At 59.2% G+C, this 18,556-nt stretch overlaps 1 protein-coding gene across 18 annotated transcripts in view; it reads left to right on the plus strand.

The window, feature by feature from the left end:
* ABLIM2 (actin binding LIM protein family member 2) overlaps nt 1-18,556 on the plus strand; it is a 147,115-nt gene that overhangs the window by 114,869 nt on the left and 13,690 nt on the right. For 9 of the 18 annotated variants that reach the window (XR_013446236.1, XR_013446235.1, XR_013446241.1 and 6 more), the window contains 4 exons: nt 526-667; nt 11,569-11,630; nt 17,008-17,062; nt 18,374-18,498. Coding sequence is in view for 2 of the 18 variants with exons in the window: in XM_078068341.1 (XP_077924467.1) it covers nt 526-667; nt 11,569-11,630; nt 17,008-17,062; nt 18,374-18,381 (267 nt within the window). In the remaining 16 variants the exon portion in view is untranslated. Of the gene's footprint in view, nt 1-525; nt 1,679-11,568; nt 11,631-17,007; nt 17,063-18,373; nt 18,499-18,556 lie in introns of those variants that run through there. The other 9 variants (XR_013446237.1, XR_013446242.1, XR_013446247.1 and 6 more) reach the window with 4 other exon arrangements.

Raw genomic sequence — 18,556 nt, forward strand, 5'->3', positions numbered from 1 at the left:
TTTCAGAGGTGGCCCCGCCCACCGCCACCTCCCACCCAGACTAGCACGCCTCCTGCCGCAGTCCTCCTGCCGCACCCCTGTAACCTGGTTACGGCTCTGTCACCGAGGCCATGTCTAAGCAAAGAAAGGAAAATTAGTCCAAGGGCATTCTGGAGGCATCTGGGGTGCTGGCTCGAGAACAGGCTGGGCAGGGGGTCCCAGGGAAGGGTCCGAGGGTAGAGTGAGGCTCCGGGGGCTGTGCGGCTCGGCGACAAAAGCAGCCACGGGGAATGCGTGGAGGCCTGGGCGCGCCTCTCTGGGGGGGTTTGCCCCCCAGAGTTTCCCGCCCTGGCTCCAGGGAGGCCGAGGGCCCCTGGCTTGTGTTTAAGGGAGGGAGCTGTGCGTGGAGAGAGCCCACGCCTGGCTCACCCGTGCACCCCCAGGAGTTTGGGCCCCTCACCTCCCTGACCCCATTTCCTCCTCTGTAACACAGGGCAGCCCCATGCAGATGGCCTCCGCATTCACGTGGCTTTTTTCCTCCCTCAGCAGAAGACCAGCTGGCTGCTTCTCAAGGGGGATGCAGACACTAGGACTAACTCTCCAGACCTAGACAGCCAGTCTTTGTCCCACAGTAGCGGGACCGATAGAGACCCTCTCCAAACAATGCAAGGGGACAACTTTTACTCACGTGAGTGGTTCTTTTGAGCAAGGAGCTGTACCTGTGGCATGAGATGCCTCGCAGCAAGGGGGCCCCACAATCTGGAACCCATCCCCCAGAACTGAGCCTTGCTCGTTAAGAAATCTAAGGAGCAAACCAGGTAGGAGAGCGGACCCCCTTTCCGTGTGAGTTCCCCTGGACATTGTGAGCTCGCGTGTGGCCCGTGGGCACGCGGCATGTCTCCTAGAATGCTCCAGGGCTGGAGACAGCCCAGGAAGCCAAACTGGTCTCCTGGGTTCTATTGCAAAGAACATCTCCCGGGCCATCAGGCCGGGAAGCGGGGGGCCCGTTTCCCTCCAGAGCAGCCATAAGCATGGTCCAGGCGGGTGAGTCCAGACTGGGAGTCGATGACAGGGTACAGCCACCCGGCGCTCGGCCTGAGCAAGGCACCGGGGAGTGGGGACATCCTGTCCGCAGGGAGTACGGGGACAAGTGACTGCTGCCTGACTCTGGGGGTCAGGAGGGCTGAATTAGGGGGGATTTTCAGATGCAGGGCAACGCTCCACATAGAGCTCTAGAATTGTACATTGTGGGTGAGAAGCACGGACAGCTAGGATGTGATGCCCGCAGGAGACCTGGACGCCGTGCCTCGGTCCCAGCGGGTGGTTTCCTGTGGGCACGTGTGGGGCTGAGCTGGGACGCAGAGGTGGACAGGGGTGTGAAGAGGCAGAGCACAGAGGCTGGTGTGGCCATGAGCCCGGCCCGAGCTCAAATCCGGGCTCACGCCTGATGGGCCGTGGGACCCTGGGCCGCGACTGCACCGCTGGGCCTCCGTTCCGCCTGTCCGCCTGGCCAGGCCAGTAGAGACCAGAGGAGGTGACACACGTCCACAGCCGGCGTTCTGCCTGGCCCATAGTAGGTGCTCAGCAAACAGACTGTCATTGTCATCCTCATGCTCATGACTCTGAACTGTAACCTGTCTTACACATGGAAGGGGCGGCCCGGGCATTGCCGTTTGTTAAAGAAGAGCTCGAAGCAAAGCAAAGGCGCATTGTTTTGTGTGTGATCTTTGCAAGCAGACATCGTGAGCCACCCCTCCCCATGCATCTGGCCCCGCCGGGGGTGCAGCGCTCTAAACGTGGGGCTCTCCGGGCCGACACATGGGTGGATGCCACCACAGGAAGGCCACGTCAGAGCAGTCCCCCAGAGTGACTCGTCCAAGGTGGTGGCGTGCTCCTCCCGGGGCAGGTGCGGGACGGACGCGGTGGGCTGCCCGTCCCCCCCACCGGCAGGTCACGGCGCGGACCAGCCCAGCAGCTGCGATCTGTCCCCCGGCCCTTGTCTGCTCCCAGGCACCCACTGCCCCGGGTGCTGCAGGACCTGACCATGGGCCTTGCTGCTCCATGTTCCCTTTGTCCTGATGGCGGTTGGTTTGGAAGGTGGTGGGATCCTGTTGCGCCAGCCCTCCAGCCCCCCCCCGCAGCCCTCCCACGCCCGGGTGTCGTCGTGATACCCACGAGGCCCAGGAGCTCTCAGGAAGTGAGTGTCTGGGGACCTCGGGGTGGCCTTCTATGGCTTCCCATCCTCCCCTTGCTGGGTGGTGCTAGGACACACCTCCAGCTGACCCCGGGATCCCCACTTATGTCTGCAGCCCACCTGTGGGGGGGTACCACGTGGGGAGAAGCCTGGCCACGGTCCCCCCCCCCGTGCCGTTGACCTGCCCTGTCACCGGTGTGTGCTGCCTTCACCCCGGTGCACTGGCCCCTCGCCCGCACGTGCTGGGACCAGGGGCCCCCGGCTCATCCTGGGAGCCCCGTAGGCGGGAGATCCCCCGCGAGGCCCCTAGGCTGTGCGTGCTGTTTTGACTGGCCAGTCACACACCTGCAAGGTCTTGTTTTGGCTCCGTCCCCTCGTCCTCACTGTTGTCTCCCCATCACGGGGGCCACGGGCAGCCACAGGTGGGGGTCCCGGTGCTTGTCACCCAGGGCGTACCTGGCCGGCAGGAAGCACCTCGCCTGTGCCAGAATCCAGGCTCTAACGGGGGAGATTCCTCCACAGTAGAAGCAAGGTGTGTGTATGTGTGCACGTACGCGTGGCCTTCCTCTTCACAAACGCTTGCTCATGACGATTATGACAGTTCTGTCATTCCTCCGCTTTCTACGGTGGTCCGATGTTGGTTCTGCCGAGCGGGAAACCCACCGTGCACCTGGGGCAACCGTGTCTTTACCTCTGTCCTGAAGACCTCACCTGCTTTCCCGACGTGCATGGGCACAGCCTCTGGGACCCAGGCTACTGGTCGTGCCTCCCATCACGCGTGCCTTGCTGCGTGCTAGCCCGTTGAGAAATTGGGGGTGGGGTGGGCAGTGCTCCTAAACGGAGGGTTACGTACCCCCTTTCCTCGGGGCTCCTTCCACTCTCCCCGAGTAGCTCCCGAAGTGAGCCCACAGACACCAGTCCCATTTGCAAGCAACTTTCACTGAGCAGGGCATTTGTACGCGGCAAGGCACACCCCACCTGCATCCCCGGGACATCCATCTGTAGGGCGCCCAAGGAAGGTAGGATTGTGACACTCAACACAGTGGACGCTCAATAAATGTTTGTTGAATTGAGATGCATTAAATTCAACGGGTATTTATTGAGCACCCACTCTGTGCCAGACGCTGTGTGGGGCGCCAAGGGGGACACCAAGAAGACAAGAGCAGCCCCTGCCCCGGAGAAGCACGCAGGGAGCTGAGAGAGGCAGAGACGCCCACGGGAGCGAGCACCCGCGCATCCCGCCACCGCCCGCCCGGGGCCTCCGAGGGCTGACGGGGCGGGGGCACGTCTCATCCCATTCATGACCCCATCGGCACATCTCACCCGGGGCTGAACTCATCATCCGGTCATTCATCCATCTCTCCACCAGACATTGGTTGAGCACCTACTATGTGCTGGGCACGGTGCTAGGCAGCGGAGAGGCGGAGGTGAGTGTGGCCCAGACTCCGTTCCCCAGAGGAGGAGCAGATGACTGAGCAGCGACAAGCCACCCCGTGGCACCCTTCTTTCTGGCCCGCTGCCGCCTACTCCGAAGAGGGTCTGACCGAAATACACGTGGTATTATGGACGACTGAGCCTCTCCTTTGTCCTACACCTCGGGCCTTATCGGGACTCTGTGCGTAATGTGCCGTTACCAACGCGCCCGATTTCTGCACATGGAAGGGGTGATGTCGAGTTTTTGTTATGCGAAGAGGGTCTTGAGCTTCACAGGATGAGACTCACCGTCCCCAGAAGAACACGAGGTGACGTAGGCCCCCCTCCCCATAAGACAAAGGCCCAGCTGGCTGGGGACCCCGCCTAGAGGACTCAGTGACCCCTAGAAAGAGCCCAGGGTTTCTGAAGACACAGACCCTTCCTAAGGCCCCAGCACAGAGAGGAATGGGGGAGGGGGCCGGTTGGGAAGAGCTCTGCATTGGAAACTGAGGCAGCCCAGATGGTGGTCCCGGGGCTTTGGCTTTCGTGTCACCTTCTGTGTGTCCCTCCCTGTGGAGTCCTGTGTTTGATGGGACATGCTTGTCTTCACCTGCTGCCCACCATGGCTGGGGGCCTGGCCTGGGGCCAGGCTCAGGATCTTGGCCCAGGCTCCCTCCCAGCGCTCGCGGGGCGTGAGGCTTGGTCAGAAAGGGCCCGTCCCCTGTCATTCCTCTGGAGCGGTGACAAAATCTTTCCCGCATTTCCTGCTCCACGAGACACCGTGATTTGCTGTGTGCTGATCTCTGAGAATACCCGGTGGGCAGCCACGCGCCTGGCTTAGGTCTGCCCCGCGGCCCCGAGGGCTCAACTCCACCAACATCAGGCCTGAAGAAGCACGTCAGTCCATCTCCTCGTTCACGACAGGCAGGACAAGGCCCAGACCTCACCAGATACTTCCCGAGCATCTTCCGTGTTACCGCACTCTTGCGGGTGCTGGGGGTCAAGCAGAGGATGACATCCCCTGCCCCGAGGGGCCGGCGTGCTAGGGGGATGGGGGCTGAGACCAAAACAAAGTTAGGAAGTATACGTCAGTGCCCTGCAGGTAAGGAGGCCAGGAGGTGCTGGGGGCAGTTGTCAATACAGTCGGGGGAGAAAGACTATCTGAGCAAGACTCGACGGGGGTATAGGCTCGAACAGTGAGGATGATCGGGGGAAGCCTGGTGGGTTTGCAGGACGGCGAGGGGGCCTGCGTAGTAGGGGTGAAGGCAGCGATGCGCAGGGTCATGGAGGACTGGGTCACCTGGGGAGGACTCCAGCCTGGCGTCCGAATGGCGACGTGGTCCCGGAGGGATCCCAGCAGAGCCCGACCTCGTCTGATACAGGTTTTCGACAGGCCTGAGTGGGGGCAGGAAAGACCATAGGAGGCAATTGCCATCATCCAGGTTGGGGGACAGTGTGCTGGGAGGTTGTCCTAGAGGGGTTGTCCTAGGGGCATGTCCGGGGGGAGGGTTCCTATGGGGGAGGTGTCCTGGGGCGGCTCTGCTGGGGGAGGTATCTTAAAGGGGTGTCCTGGGGGGTGTCCTTGGGGAGAGTGTCCTATGAGGAGGGTGTCCTGAGGGGTTGCCCTGGAGGGGCATCCTCGGGGGCTGCTAGGGGGAGGTGTCCCCGGGAGATGTTCTAAGCAGCATGAACACCATGTCCAAGCATATGCCAAGGCAAGAAGCAGGGCAGCCATTTGGGCAACAGGAAGCCAGTGGGTTGGCAGAAGAGGGACTAGCCAGGACCCAGCTGGTCTGTGTACGATGCTAGGAAGCTGTTCTGTCTGTTAGGGAACGGGTCAGCAGGGTAGGGCTGTGAGCAGGCAGATGAGGCAGTCTGTTCTGCATATTTAAAATAAGGATGGGCAGCTTCACGGAGGATAGACTGGAGGCTGCTGGGCCAAGCACAAGGGATTGGGGTGTCCACATAAGCGGCAGGGAGGCCCCTTGAGTGGTCTGAATGGCAGGAGCATGTGTGAGCAGTTAGGGGTGCATGGGGGGTGCAGAATCAGGAATGACATCGGGATAGTTCTGGCTCAGGTAGATGGAGGCACCTTTATTCAGAGATAAGGAAAGAACGGGGTGGTTCTCCGCGTGGAGTCGGGAGCCTGGACATCCAGGCCGCGCTGCCTGGAGCTGGATGGATGGGCGGGGAGCAGAGTCCCTGCAGGTCCTCAGCTCCCAGAGGCAAGTGGGTAACCTGAGACCTGGGACTTTCTGCCTGATAAACATGTTCCTGAGCTTACATGACTTTCTCCAAAGTGTGTGAGGCCCAAAGAAGGTGTGATTCTCTGGGTCTTTTCCCAGCTCACTCTGGGTCCTCCTCCTCCCATTTCCTGTCTGCCAAATGCTGTAGGAAAGGGGAGAGAAAGAGTGAGCAGGTGGGCGAGCAGGTGGGCGAGGGGCTGTGTTGTATTGGGGCAGGAGGGGACCCAGAGGAGCCGCCAGGGATGGAGAGAGCCAGGGCTATGGGAGTGGGCCAGGGTTGGGTGGGGGGTGCACCCTGGCATTCAGCAGGTGGTTAGGTCCCCTGGTGCAGGGACTGCTGGGGAGGGCGTGGCCATCCAGGTCTTTCTGCGAGGCCGTGGCCTCCCGCTGGATGGACAGACTGCTCTCTGCCCCTGCTCCTGGCCAGTCCCCAGAGAGAGCAGTGGGCACTCCAGATATCAGGGAGGGGACACTGGCCCAAAAAACACTGTTGGCCCCTCATTGGAGAGACCACCCCCAGCTGTGAGAGTGGGGCACCCTTGGGCAAAGCCTACCACCATCTGGTGGGGGAATTTTAGCAAAATTCCCTGTGTCCCCTGTTTCCAGCAGGCTTGCCCTTTGGGACTGGACAGGGTGTGGCCTCTGATCTGTGGGCGGGGGCACAGGCTACAGGCGATGCGATGTTCGTAGAAAGGAGCCAATGTTTCAGGGCCCCCTCTGCTCCCCTCCAAATCTGCCTTCTTGAGATCCCCCCCGCCCAGCTGGAAGCTCTCTCCCCTTCCTCAACCCAGGCCCGGGGGCTCCTCATAACCCTCTGTGTCCTTTCTCCCCTGTGGACTGTTAGCCCCTGGGGAGCAGGGTCCCATGAGGATGCCCCCATGCCTCCCTCACCTGCATGTGGCAGCTTCTCAGTGAGTGCTCCCCAGAGCACTGGTGGAGCTGGGCCTTCTCAGAGCAGCACCATCCTCCCTTCGTGGGAAGCGGCATTGCTCCTGGTGGGGTAGAGGGGATGACAGTGACCGCTGCTGACACGGGCAGCAACAGTGTCCACGAGATCACAGGATGGGCCAGCAGAGAGAGCGCCAGGTCTGGGTGCTGGTCCACTGGCGCTTGAATCCCAGCTTGTCACTTGCTGTGTGACTTCGGGCATAAGAGCAAAGTTGTCTGTTTAAAATGGCCTCATGTGTAAAAATGGGCATGATCCAGGCCTCCTGGCAGGAAGCATCTGGGCTTTGGGGCTCACATGTGAGCACTCCGGCATCCTATCTCCTGAGCCTTGGGGGATATCACAGCAGAGCGTGGTTAAGTCCACAGGCCTGGTTGCGGTGAGCCCGTCTTGCTTACTTCCGGAAGCCTGGAGCTTGGGTCATCCTAGGGCCTCCTGCTCATAGGCACTCAGGGCTGAAGGCAGTTCCAGCCCCCTCCTGGACCCAAACCCCTGCAGGGCCATGCGGCTGCCAAGTTCCTTGTCCGGGCGTTGGTGGAAGATGCGCCCAAGGAAGTGCCTTGCTGAGCAGTTGTGCACAGAGCATCCCCGGGGGCAGTGACGAGCTGCTTGTCTCCAGCGGCAGCTGGGCCTCTCCTTGCATGTCCAGCAGATCCCCTAACCTCTGACCAGCCAGCCCAGAAGAGCTACAGACCCAAGGAGACAGTGCTCAGAATGCCGAGACAAGGCTACCACAGGTGGGCTTCTGAGAGGAGGCGGCAGGGGAGCCTGTCTGCACTGAGCCCGGACATGAGGATGGCTGGTGTCCAGCCCTTGCAGGGCTGATGGGACTCACAATGGGCCAGCTGCCACCTCGCCCCAGGTCCAGCAGACCTGCCTTCTCACCGTGCACACAGGCAGCGCACGCTCTCGTGGCCACCTGATGCCATCCGACACGCAGGTGCCCAGGACACGCCCACACCTGCAACCCGCAGGGTGCAGAGATGCTGGCACAGATGGGCCCACCGGTTCCCGAAGCCAGAAGTCCTAGGCCCTCGTTTTATCCTCTTCGTGAGCAGACGTTGACCTTGTAGGGGCCATTATTCTCACGGGGCCTCAGCTTCCTTACCTGTAAAAGGAGGTCCTCTGTCATGCAGAGGCCTACGAGGGTCAGGGAAAGTCTCTGCACGTGCGAAGGGACTTTTTAAGCCAGTGGCTATCAAACCTAGCTGCATGGGGGGCAGGGGGGGTCACTGGGACCTTTAGAGTCTACTGATGGCTCATCCCAGCCCCAGAGAGGCCAAGTGTGATGGGTCTACATGGCAGCTGGGGGTGGCGGGGGGCAGATAATGGAGCCTCCTCTCTCCCTGCTCATCCCCATTAAGTATAACCCCACCCCACCCCCAAAACAATAGAGCAGACACATCACAGAAATCTCAAGGGTGGAAAGAGGAAGGTGGGCTGGCTAAGGACCCCAGGACTTGAGGAAAAACACAGGAGCCATGTCTCCCACCTCCCATGCAGTGGCACCAGGCGGCCAGGTAGGCATCTTCCTCCCCAAGCCTCACCGGCAGATATGAAACAGGAGGCCTACTGGCACGGGCAGCCTGGAGGGTGGGCCCGGGAGACCCTCTCCACCGCAGCCGGTGCCTCCCACCCCCACCTCGGGGCACAGAGCAACCGGGGAAGCACAGCTGATCCCGGGAACCCCAGCCGGGCTCGGCAGACCAGAGGACCATGTTCTGAAAACCAGCTTGTCCTCAGAACCACAGGCCGTAACACACCAGGCCCCATGTGCCAACTCAAGCAGGCGGCAGCTCCTTCAGTAGAAGGCTCTACCAGGATCCGGTGTCCCCAGACGTCACGTCCAGGAGACGATATGGAGGATTACTCCCCCGCACCAGGAGCCATGAAGATAACGATTTGAATCGGCAGACGAGAGAGATGTGACACTAAGAACCGGATGTCGGGGTTCCCGGACGAGGATGTTTAGGGCAGCCACCCGAAAAATGCTTCAGCAAACAAATACCCGAAAATAAAGAAAGGAAATTTCAGCAAAGAAATCGACATTATCCACCCCCCAAAAAAGAGAATCAAATGGAAACTATAGAACTGAAAGATAAAATAACCCAAATTAAAAAGTCACCAATGGATTCAGAAACAGCGTAGCAGAATACGGCAGAGCAGTCAGCCGTCCCGTACATGGAGCAGCAGAAATGATCCGGTCTGAGCGACAGAGGGAAAACAGCAGGGAAAAGATGAACGGGGCCTCAGAGGTCTGTGGGGCAACATCTGTCGTGGTGGAGTCCCGGAAGGAGAGAAGAGAGTGGGCTGGAAAAAGCATTCAAAGATATGGCTAAACACTTCCAAAAGGTGGTCAAAGACCTAAACCTACAGGTTCAGGAAACTGCGAGAACCCCAAATAGGACAAGTCCAAAGGAGTTCATGCCAAAACCAGTTACGACAATAACTGAACCTCTAAAATCTGAAGACAGAGGATGGCAGGTCTTGAGAGCATCCACAACAGAAGACAGACTCCCTGGAGGACAAGGCCAACTGGAGACAGCAGGTTTCTCTGCGGAAACCACGGGGCCAGCGGAAAGGGGGTGCCTTCCGTGTGCCGAAGGAAGGTTGCCATCGACACGAATTCTGCACCGGGGGAGCCTATCCCGCGGGAATGAATGGGAAATGAAGAAATTCTCAACACTAAGCATTTTTCACGAGTAGAGGTTGTTTAAAGAATCACGGGCAGCAGGTGTTCAAGCAGAGAGGAGGACATGGTAAGAGAAGACTCGGGGCTTTAGAATGGAGAGGATATCAAAGAGGTAAAAACGGGGCGAATATCATCGACCCTTCTCCTTTCCACGAGGTTATGAAATCCTGTCTGATGGTTGAAGCAGAATTTGTGATGTTATGTGATGTGGGAGCTCAAGGTAGGTAGAAGGGACACCCAGGACAATTGTCATTGGAAAGTCAGGAGAACAGTTCCGTGGAGTAGGGTCTGTGTGCTTCATGCGAAGCGGTCAGACGCGGAGACCGCAGGTGGCAGCCTGAGCACGGGGCCCTGTGACAGCCATCCGGGTGACAACGGTGCCTCCGGGCACAGGACAGAGGTGAGGGTACCGCTGTTCTCAAGGCCCCAAACCTTCGTGTCCATCAGGATGTCCATCAGGACAGCTTGTCTACCACAGCTCATGGGACCCCAGCCCAGAATCCAATGCAGCAAATCGGGGGCGGGCCCTGAGAATTTGCCTCTCTAACCAGTTCCCGATGAGCCTGATGCCGCTAGTTGGGGACCCCACTTTGAGAACCACTGCTCTAGCATCTTTGGTCGATCGGGAGCCCCTGTGTCTCAGTGGAGGGTCCCTCAGGTCCTCAACCGCACAGCCTCACGTCGCGGAGTGTGCCTGGCTCTGTGTGTAAATTAGGAGGGACCCCAGGACTGTGAGTCAGGGGGCCTTGTTTGGCATCCCGGGGCTGGGTGAGCTCAGGCAGACCCCCCGACTCGGGGCCTCAATTCTCCCTCTATAGAATGGGCTTCGGAGAGGCTGGGAGGAACAGGGGCGGCACAGCAGGTCCGGCCCCTCGCCCCTCTTCTGTGTCCCGCTCCCCTGCCCCCCTTTCATAGGTCGGAGTTTACATAAACTCTCGTGTGGCAAGAGGGTGCCTTTGTTAAAAGAAGTTTGAGAACCCTGACCTTGATGTGGCAAAAGGCCCTTTCTGACCCCCATCCGGGACCTTCCGACAGGCCGCATGGGGGCAAACATGTGCCCAGGATAGGTTTCCTGGGTCCACATGTGAGCCGTGCAGAATGTCGTCTCCGTCCCCAGAGTTTGTGAGGACCCCCTGAGATGAAAGGCATCTGGATGAGCCTCCGTCTGGCCCTCCTGGAAGGGGTGGGTGGGCAGTTCTGTGCGTGGCACCCACCTCACCTCTGGAGGCTCGGTGCTCGGTCGCATGGACGCGCACGGCCTTGTGAACACCCTGACAGGCAGCCCGCTGGCTCCCGCGGTGGGTGCCGGCGTTTCGTGCTATGTGTTGTCGCCGAGCTGCTGGTGGCCAGCCGGTGCTGGGAGCAAGGAGCCCCGGAGCTCCCTCCAGGGGCGGGGGCGTCCTGCCCCTCCGGGGGGCTAGGCTCTGCCGCGTGTCCTGCCCCTGAGCCAGGAGGCCGTAGCAGAGAGCCTCTACGCCACTCTCTCCAGACCCGTTGCAGAGGTTAACCGGGAGACCTCAAAGCCTGGGGCCCGTGCAGGGCAGCCAGGGACGTGAGCGGCAGAGCTGGGTCAGCTGCGGGATCCCCATGGTCTCAGACCAGCCTTTTTTGTTTCAAGAGAAGCCAGAAATTAGGATCTTAATGTGAAATCCCCCAATGGCAAGTAGCTCAAGATCATTTAAAAAAATAAAAAATAGTTCCTATGCCGCCTTTGGTTGGTGGCAGGCCCCCGTGAGCCGACCCTGGCACAGGATGGCGCAGCCCTAACCCCCCACGGGGTTTCCTTCCTGCCCCTGTCCCAGGTCTCCGGGTCTGCCGGGTGAGGAGCTCGGCCTAGGTGACAGGTGATGCCAAGACCTGAGGCTGCCGGAGAACACAGGTGCCCAAGAGGGTGCCACGGTGTTCCCGGTGTCCTAGGCGGGCTCAGGGGCATCACACCCTTGCCGGCTTCTTCCTCAGCCAGCACCCTGGGGACGGAGGTCATGACGGAGGCAGGGCGTGATCTTCGGGGGCCCCTCTGGGTGTCACGAGCTCAGCCCCTCCGGCCGGGGCCCGGCCTCTGTGCGTGCGTGACAGAGCTCTGCTGTGTCTGTTTCAGGACCCCCCTATTCCAAATCTGACCCTCTCCCAGGACACGGAAAGAATGGCTTGGACCACCGGGTAGGTACTCGACCCCTCCCTGGCTCGCGGTATACTAACCATCACCCGCCGGGAGCCTGAGCGTGGTGCCCACAGCTTCTTGACCACACAGCCGGAAGGAGGGGCCCGGGGACCCCGCTCGCCCACTGCCTCTGCCTGCGCCTCCCCCTGCCCCTGCCCCAGGGGCTGTTCCGGATGCTTCTGCAGACCAGGGCCAGACCAGAACTGGGACACCCGCCCCTCCTCCCGTCTAACCCCAGCCCCAGCTCCCAAGGAGACCTCAGTGTGGTGGGGAGTGGGAGACAGGGCCACGCAGAGTATCCTGACCCCCTGAGGCCCCTTCTGACCCTCATCCTTCTTCTGTGACCTGGAGCCTAATAAGGGGCTTAAAGGATCAGCTACTTGGGGGGCAGCGTGAGCCACGGATCCACTTCCTTCCTGGGGTGCCCCGGCCCCTCACGACTGTCACCATGAACGGTACCTTTAACATCTGTGGCTATTACCGTCACCCCTAGTGCTGCCACTTGCCCCGTAATTATCCCTGGATCCCACACTCCGTAGCTGGCTTTCTCTGGCTGCTCCCAGCTAAAGGCTGGCCGGACTTCCCAATCCGGGACATTGGAATGTGAGCCCAGAGAGTTTGGCGCCTGCCTTGGCCCCACGGAGGGGCTGGGCGACTTTCTGTTGCTGTTCCCACAGCTTCACTAGTCCCCAGTGAGGACCCCTGGGGTGGGGCGGGTGTGATGACACCAGAGCCCCCCACACACACACACACAGCCCCAGGACACCCCCTCTCAGGCAGCCTCTCTGCTGTCTGAAACCGGGGCGAGTCGTTCCGCTGGAGAAGGTGCTCAGAGGTCGAACCCCCGTGTGTTGCACGGCAGGGTTCTCGGCAGTAAGTGTGTAACGCCCGGGACAGCCTTCTGCAGCCCCCAGGGCACACCTCGCATCCAGGGGCCCGGTTGCAGGGACCCGTCTAAGAACAGGGATGAGGCAGGTGTTTTCTCGGCCTTGTTCGTCTTCCTCGGGCCCTGTCCGACCTGCCATTGTGTCCGTCCGGGGCCCAGGCACCTCTGCATGGTTTGACTCTAGTGAAGCCCCCTTCCCACTAATCTCACTTCCAGTTCTGGAATGGGCCGAGTCAGGGCGCGCATGCCGCATGCTCCTCTCGATTTTCTTCTAAGGATTTCTGCACCCTTCATCTTCAGTGGACAGCGGGCGGGCACGGGACGGGGGGCAGGAACGTCCACGGGTCCCCCACAGCACCAGGAATTGTCAATCCTTGGGCTCAGGATTAGGGGTCCTGAAGGGGGGTGGGAAAACGGTCCAGAATGTTCTCTGAGTACCTGGAACAGCTGTTCTGGGACTCAGGGGCCCATGAGGGCGGCAGTGTTCCACCCCTCGAGCCAAATCCTGGACTGTCCCTCGATATGTGGAAGACCAGGGAGGAATGCTCAGCATTTCTAGCCTTGCTTCATTGGTGCCTGGGCCACGTGTCCTCTGGGGAGATGCCCTCCTTGGTTCATGCTGGAATGACTTGGATCGATGCCCCCAGCACCTGCAGAGAAGGCCACGGCCTCACACGCCCCACCCCCACAAAAGCTGGGAACAGCTGACCCAGACATTTCATCATGGACACCGTCTTCACTCTCTCTCCCAGATCGAGTGAGAGTAGAGGCTAGAGCTGTAGAGTCGAGAGCTGAGCCTCTGTGAATGTTTCTCCTGCCGGCCTCAAGGCGGGGGAGGCCTGTGTGTCCTGCAGATGCTGGGGGGTTGGCAAAGGGGGCTGCATCCTCGTGGGAAGATCTTCAGCTTTTCACGTGGCTTATGTGGAGATTGGTGACTCGCATTGGAGACTTTGTTTTGGGGTTCTTTTTCCCTGCGAAGATTCTTTCCTGTTTTTTCAGACTTTCTAAGACTTTTATGTAATTTTATGCCTATTTCTCAGTGGGAAGACCAGATAATTGAGCTTTTGAATGACCAGCCTTTTATGGTGCGACCATGCTCAGCACCCAGACGTGGTCACCCACTACTGTCCGTGGCCTACAGTGCTCACAAGCCACTTGTTAGATTGTTTTTTGGTGTGTCTCCACTTCCAGAAAGGATTCTAGGTGGCCCGAAGTAAAAACACAGGTGCACTGAGACCGGAAGCCCAGAAAGCCCAAATCACAAAGGAGCAGAAGAGGAAGCTCTAAAAGAAATCATATATCAGAATTATATCAAACAAAAGAACATTGTATGAGCCAAACCGCTGAAGCTTAGCTCTGAGCTTCCTGGTAGCCAAGGCAAAGGGGCAAACATGACCAGCTATGTAGTTCTCGTCCGATGGAAGGAAGATCAGTTCATCAGGGGATAGAGGTTTCTAGTTCTTGCTTTGAGAGGGATTTGTCACAAGGGGCCACCACCCTGAGTCCCAGAGCTCATTAAAATGTCCTGCTAACCAGCCTGCCACAGAGCCTACTCCTGGTAGATGCTCTCCTCTTATGGAATAAATAGGGCAGTAACCACCTGTCACAGGCATTCCTGTAGATGAGGCAGCATGGCTCCCAACGTGTGCCACCTGGTCTATTAGGAAGAGAACGACCTCTGGCCAGCGACAGAAAAACCCTGAGGGCAAATATGGACAGACTGAATTCTCCTGCTGGAGGACAGAGCCTGCCAGATTATAGTAATAGCCTAAAGAGGGGACACTAGTTTGTGATGACACACGTCATCCAGCAGGTGTCGCATTCCCACATGGAACTGCGCCAAGCAGCACGGCCGTGCCAGGGACCCTGATAAGATACAAGATGGGAGGCAATTTGAATGTGGCATTTGGAATCAGACATGTGGATCTAGTGGACAAAAAATAATAAAAGACGTAGGGAGCAATTAATAGTGCAAACAGTAAACCATCTACTAGGTACATGAGAAAAATCTGTATCTTTTGAATCAGGTTTTCACATGTCCATAAAGCATTTGCAAAAATGCCTATGTACAAAGAAAACCTTAATAAATTAAAGAAGTCTGATATTTTCCAACGGTAACTCTGGAAAGAACACGTGCCGCACTGAGCCCCGAGTTCAAATCCCAGCTCTGCCACCAGGCACCTGTATGTCTTCGGGCAAGTCACTTACATTTCCTGAGTCTCTACTTCCTGTCTTTAAAAAAAGTTATCCTTACCTCTTAAGATCATTGTGAGGACAAATAACAGTCAAAACATGTGAGATCTTCTTGTAAGCTCTATAGAGTGGTTCCCACAAGAGTAATTGTTACAAAAGCAAGTTCCTACCCCTTCTTCCTTCCACAGTGGTGGCTACTAAGTGGCATATTCCAACGCAAGTCTTAGCAAGACAGTAACAATGGGCCGTGAACAGCCACAATTTCATTCCTACTACTAACAATTCCAGTATCATTTTTGAGAAGCAAAAGACATGGATTACAATGTATACAGTTCTGTGTATTTGCTGTATGATCTTGGGCTCGTTCCTTAACCTCTCTGAGCCTCGTCCATAAAACCGTGACGATGATGCCCACCTCCTAGGCTCGCAGCGAAGATTGCAGAATGTGTCTGTAGGGTAACAGACACCTAGTAAACTCCAAACCAATGGGAGAGGTAAATAATCTGTTGCTTTTCAATTCTCCAGTGCCTCTGTTGAGAACTGCAAGGGAATCAGCCAGGGTTGGGCCTGTGGGGCTCCCCTGGCCACCCCACCTGTTAAGGAGTGACCCCAAGGCTCCCTCGCACCAGAGAGGTCTTGAAGATCTCAGGCACTTAGAGGACCAAGAGGGGGCTGGGCTGTTCTTCCCCTGCTCTGGACTGATCTGGTGCCCCCGCGTCCATTCCAAAGATGCCCTACCCTCTCTCCTGGGAGTCTCTGTCTGGCCTCAGAGACTGCCAGACCAGAGGAGGCTGGTTTTGCTGCTAGGAAAGGCGTCTCTAACTGCCCGAGGTGGCGGTCGCCCGAGATTGAGTGGCCTGTGATGCAGGCCAGTGGGCGCTAGGGGGAGGCATGTCTCTTCCGCGTCACCGACCGGCCCGGTGGGAGAAGACGAGTAGAGGGCAGGTTTGCCTTGCCTTAGGCAGGAAGAGGTTTCCAGACCGGACAGGTGCGCCTGGGGCTGCTTCTCAGCGTCCTGAGAAAATGTCTCAAAAATTGTTCTTGCAAACCCCTAAGGAGAATTATTCTGTGATGGTCATGAGAGTGGGTGGGGGTGAGGGCACCTGGCTCAGGGTCCCGGGGCTGAGACTAGGTGAGGCGAGTGAGGCACTTGCCAAAAGCCTCCATAATCAAAGTAAATAATGTTCTAATGCAATGTTTTTTTAAAGCCCAAGTCAATGCAAGAAAATTCGTGATGAACAAAACACCAAGTATTTAAATAGAGACTGGCTCCAGCCCTCCACTTACGTACTTGCCCGACTCACCACCCTTGTCTCCCCTTTTTGGGATGAAGGACTTTGGGCGCGGGGCTCTCTGGCTCGTCCCTTGCCCGCACACTCTCTGGAACTACACCTGTTCCTTGCATGTCGCCCCTCTACCGCAAGAAATACTGCTGACCGCGCTTTCCCGGTCGCCCGAGCAGGGCGAGGCGCGACTCTCCCCTGGGACTGCAGGCCTCCCTTGAAACCCCTCCCGGGATCCCAGAAATGCCAGCCCAGAGCGCCGAGCCTGTGTCAGAGCAGGTGCTGGGCCTGCGGGAACCGTGCTCTTCCAGCGGCTCCGTGGACCGCAGGCCGTGGCAGAGCTTGACTCGTGGTGTTCATGCCAGGCGCAGGAGTGGGGGTAGAGACACGGGGGCTCGGTGCCTGCTTTTGGGGCCCAGACCCTCCTGAGCGGTGTGTGGGGCGATTTTTTCAGGCGGGCGGAGGGAAGAGAATTCCCAGTGTGGATGGTGGAGATGCACGGAGTCTGCTGACGACTGCCGTGAACAGGGGAGGCAGGCACGCGACGGTGGCCCCTGTTCCCTCGAGTGTCCCCACCTCAGGGCCATCCTCTGTCACGGCCACTCAGGCACGCGGGGCTCTGTCCCGGGGCTGTACGAACCGGCTCTCCTGGGCGCCTGGGGCCCATGGGGTCTGGAGGGGAGCAGCGGCCCCCGCAGGCCGGCCTCCGCGCCGGGCTGGGCTGCACCCCTAGGGGACCACGGGGCGCAGGGAGCAGGTGTGCGGGCGCGGCTCGAAAGGCGGGCAGGAGAGCTGGGCCAGGCAGGGTCCCCGCCGGCCTGGAAGGCAGGGGGGAGGCACGCGAGCAAACCCGCCAAGTGTGTCCCAGCATGGCCCTTCCAGAGCCGAGGCGCCGGGGACTCTGGGGAGCCCACCTTCCTCCCCTCACCCCCACCCCCGGAGCCGGGCAAAACCAAGGCGCGACCACCCGCCCCTGCAACCTGCCGCCTGCCGCCCTCTCTCTTTCTCTTCCAGAATGCCAATCTGGCCCCTTGTGGAGCAGACCCGGATGCCAGCTGGGGCACGCGAGGTACAAGACGCGGGGACCTCCGTGGGTCTCCGGCTGGGGCAGGGGTCTCTTACGCGTTTCCATGAGTCTCATTCTGGGACGGGCCCCTCCAGGGCCGGCTGGTGAAGGCTCCAAGCATCGCGCAGTGGGGGGAGCGTTGGGGTGCTCATTTCGTCTCGAGGAGCCCGTTACCTCCGTTCTTATGTTGCCTGAGGTGCTCCCTTCCCTTCATCCTTGAGAACAGCCGACCCTGTCCTGATTTGTTGGTCACTCTGGTCACTTGGGGAGAGAGATGTGTGTTGGAATAGCCATCCCGTACCAGGACTGAGGCCAACCCAATCACCCACGGTTACATTTCGTGGCAACATAACACCCCTGGGGTCCGAGTCAAATGAATTTGGGTCCCATCCTGCCTCCCACCCCTCCTGGTCACGCAGGCCTCCTGGGCTTCAAACCAGGAAGGTTGCTTGCCGGGAGGCTGGTGTTCCTGGCATGACCCCGGTCGCATGGCAGGTGCCTGACTGGGGGGGGCTCTGCTAGCTCTGAGCCCCTCCTGCATGGGGTGTTCACTCACCCCTGTCACCCCGGATGGCGGGGAGCATGTTCTCATGGGCTGCTGGCTCACGCTGGGCCATGGAGCACTGGGGGCTCACAGCCAGCTCCCTCCACCTGGCTCTCCAAGTCATCAGGATGTTGTGTGTGGCCCGCTGGGAAATTTGGGGACCGGCCCCTGTCACCCAGGCCCCTTGCCAGGGTCTCCCTCCCAAGGCCAGCTTGTGGCCCAGGTCCTAGGGGTACTGCTTTCTGGAGGGTTCTACATGCTCACAGAGGCCCTCTGATCCATTCGGGTCTATTTTCTGACATGACGATTTTAGTCTGGCAAAAAAGCCTTTTGAAAAGTAAGCATGTGCGGCTCAGGAATATAAAGGAGGAACTACAGGCCAAGAAGGTGAGAGAGTAAGAGCCGTGGGGTCAGACCCTGCGCGGCTGTCAGTCTCTGCAATGCCCCCAAAACTGCCCTGGAATGTCCGATCCGCAGGTGGGTAAACTGAGGCAGGCCGCTTTCTCAGGGCGGCCCGGACCACCAGGGAGACAGTATCACGCCCGAGGAACACAGCGCTGCGTCCGGCTCCCAGTCTGGCCTCCAGCCTCCCGACCATGCCTCCCGCTCTCGGGTTCCCCCTGGGGAATCTGCTGCCCGAGGACTAGCGCCCCAGTGCAGGCCGCCGGGGGCGGGGCAGGGGGTCCCCAGGACGGGACTGCTTCCGCCGTTGGGCCGCGTTCCCGCGCTTTCTAAACTGCCATGCGTGGCTTCTGCTCTCTCTCTTACAGAATACAAGGTAAGAGGGGCCGCCCGCTGCCACGCCGACCTCTGCCCGCCGCCATGCACCTGCCCAGGTTAAAAGTTCCTTTTGTTGTGGTTTCCTATGAAATGTGTGTGTCCGATGCCGGCGCAAGTATGTACCTCTCGTTGGCCTTCGGCTCAGCCCTTTGGTCGCAGCACACGCCTGCTTC

Source organism: Halichoerus grypus, chromosome 3, assembly GCF_964656455.1.
Source record: "Halichoerus grypus chromosome 3, mHalGry1.hap1.1, whole genome shotgun sequence".
NCBI classification, from domain to species: domain Eukaryota; kingdom Metazoa; phylum Chordata; class Mammalia; order Carnivora; family Phocidae; genus Halichoerus; species Halichoerus grypus.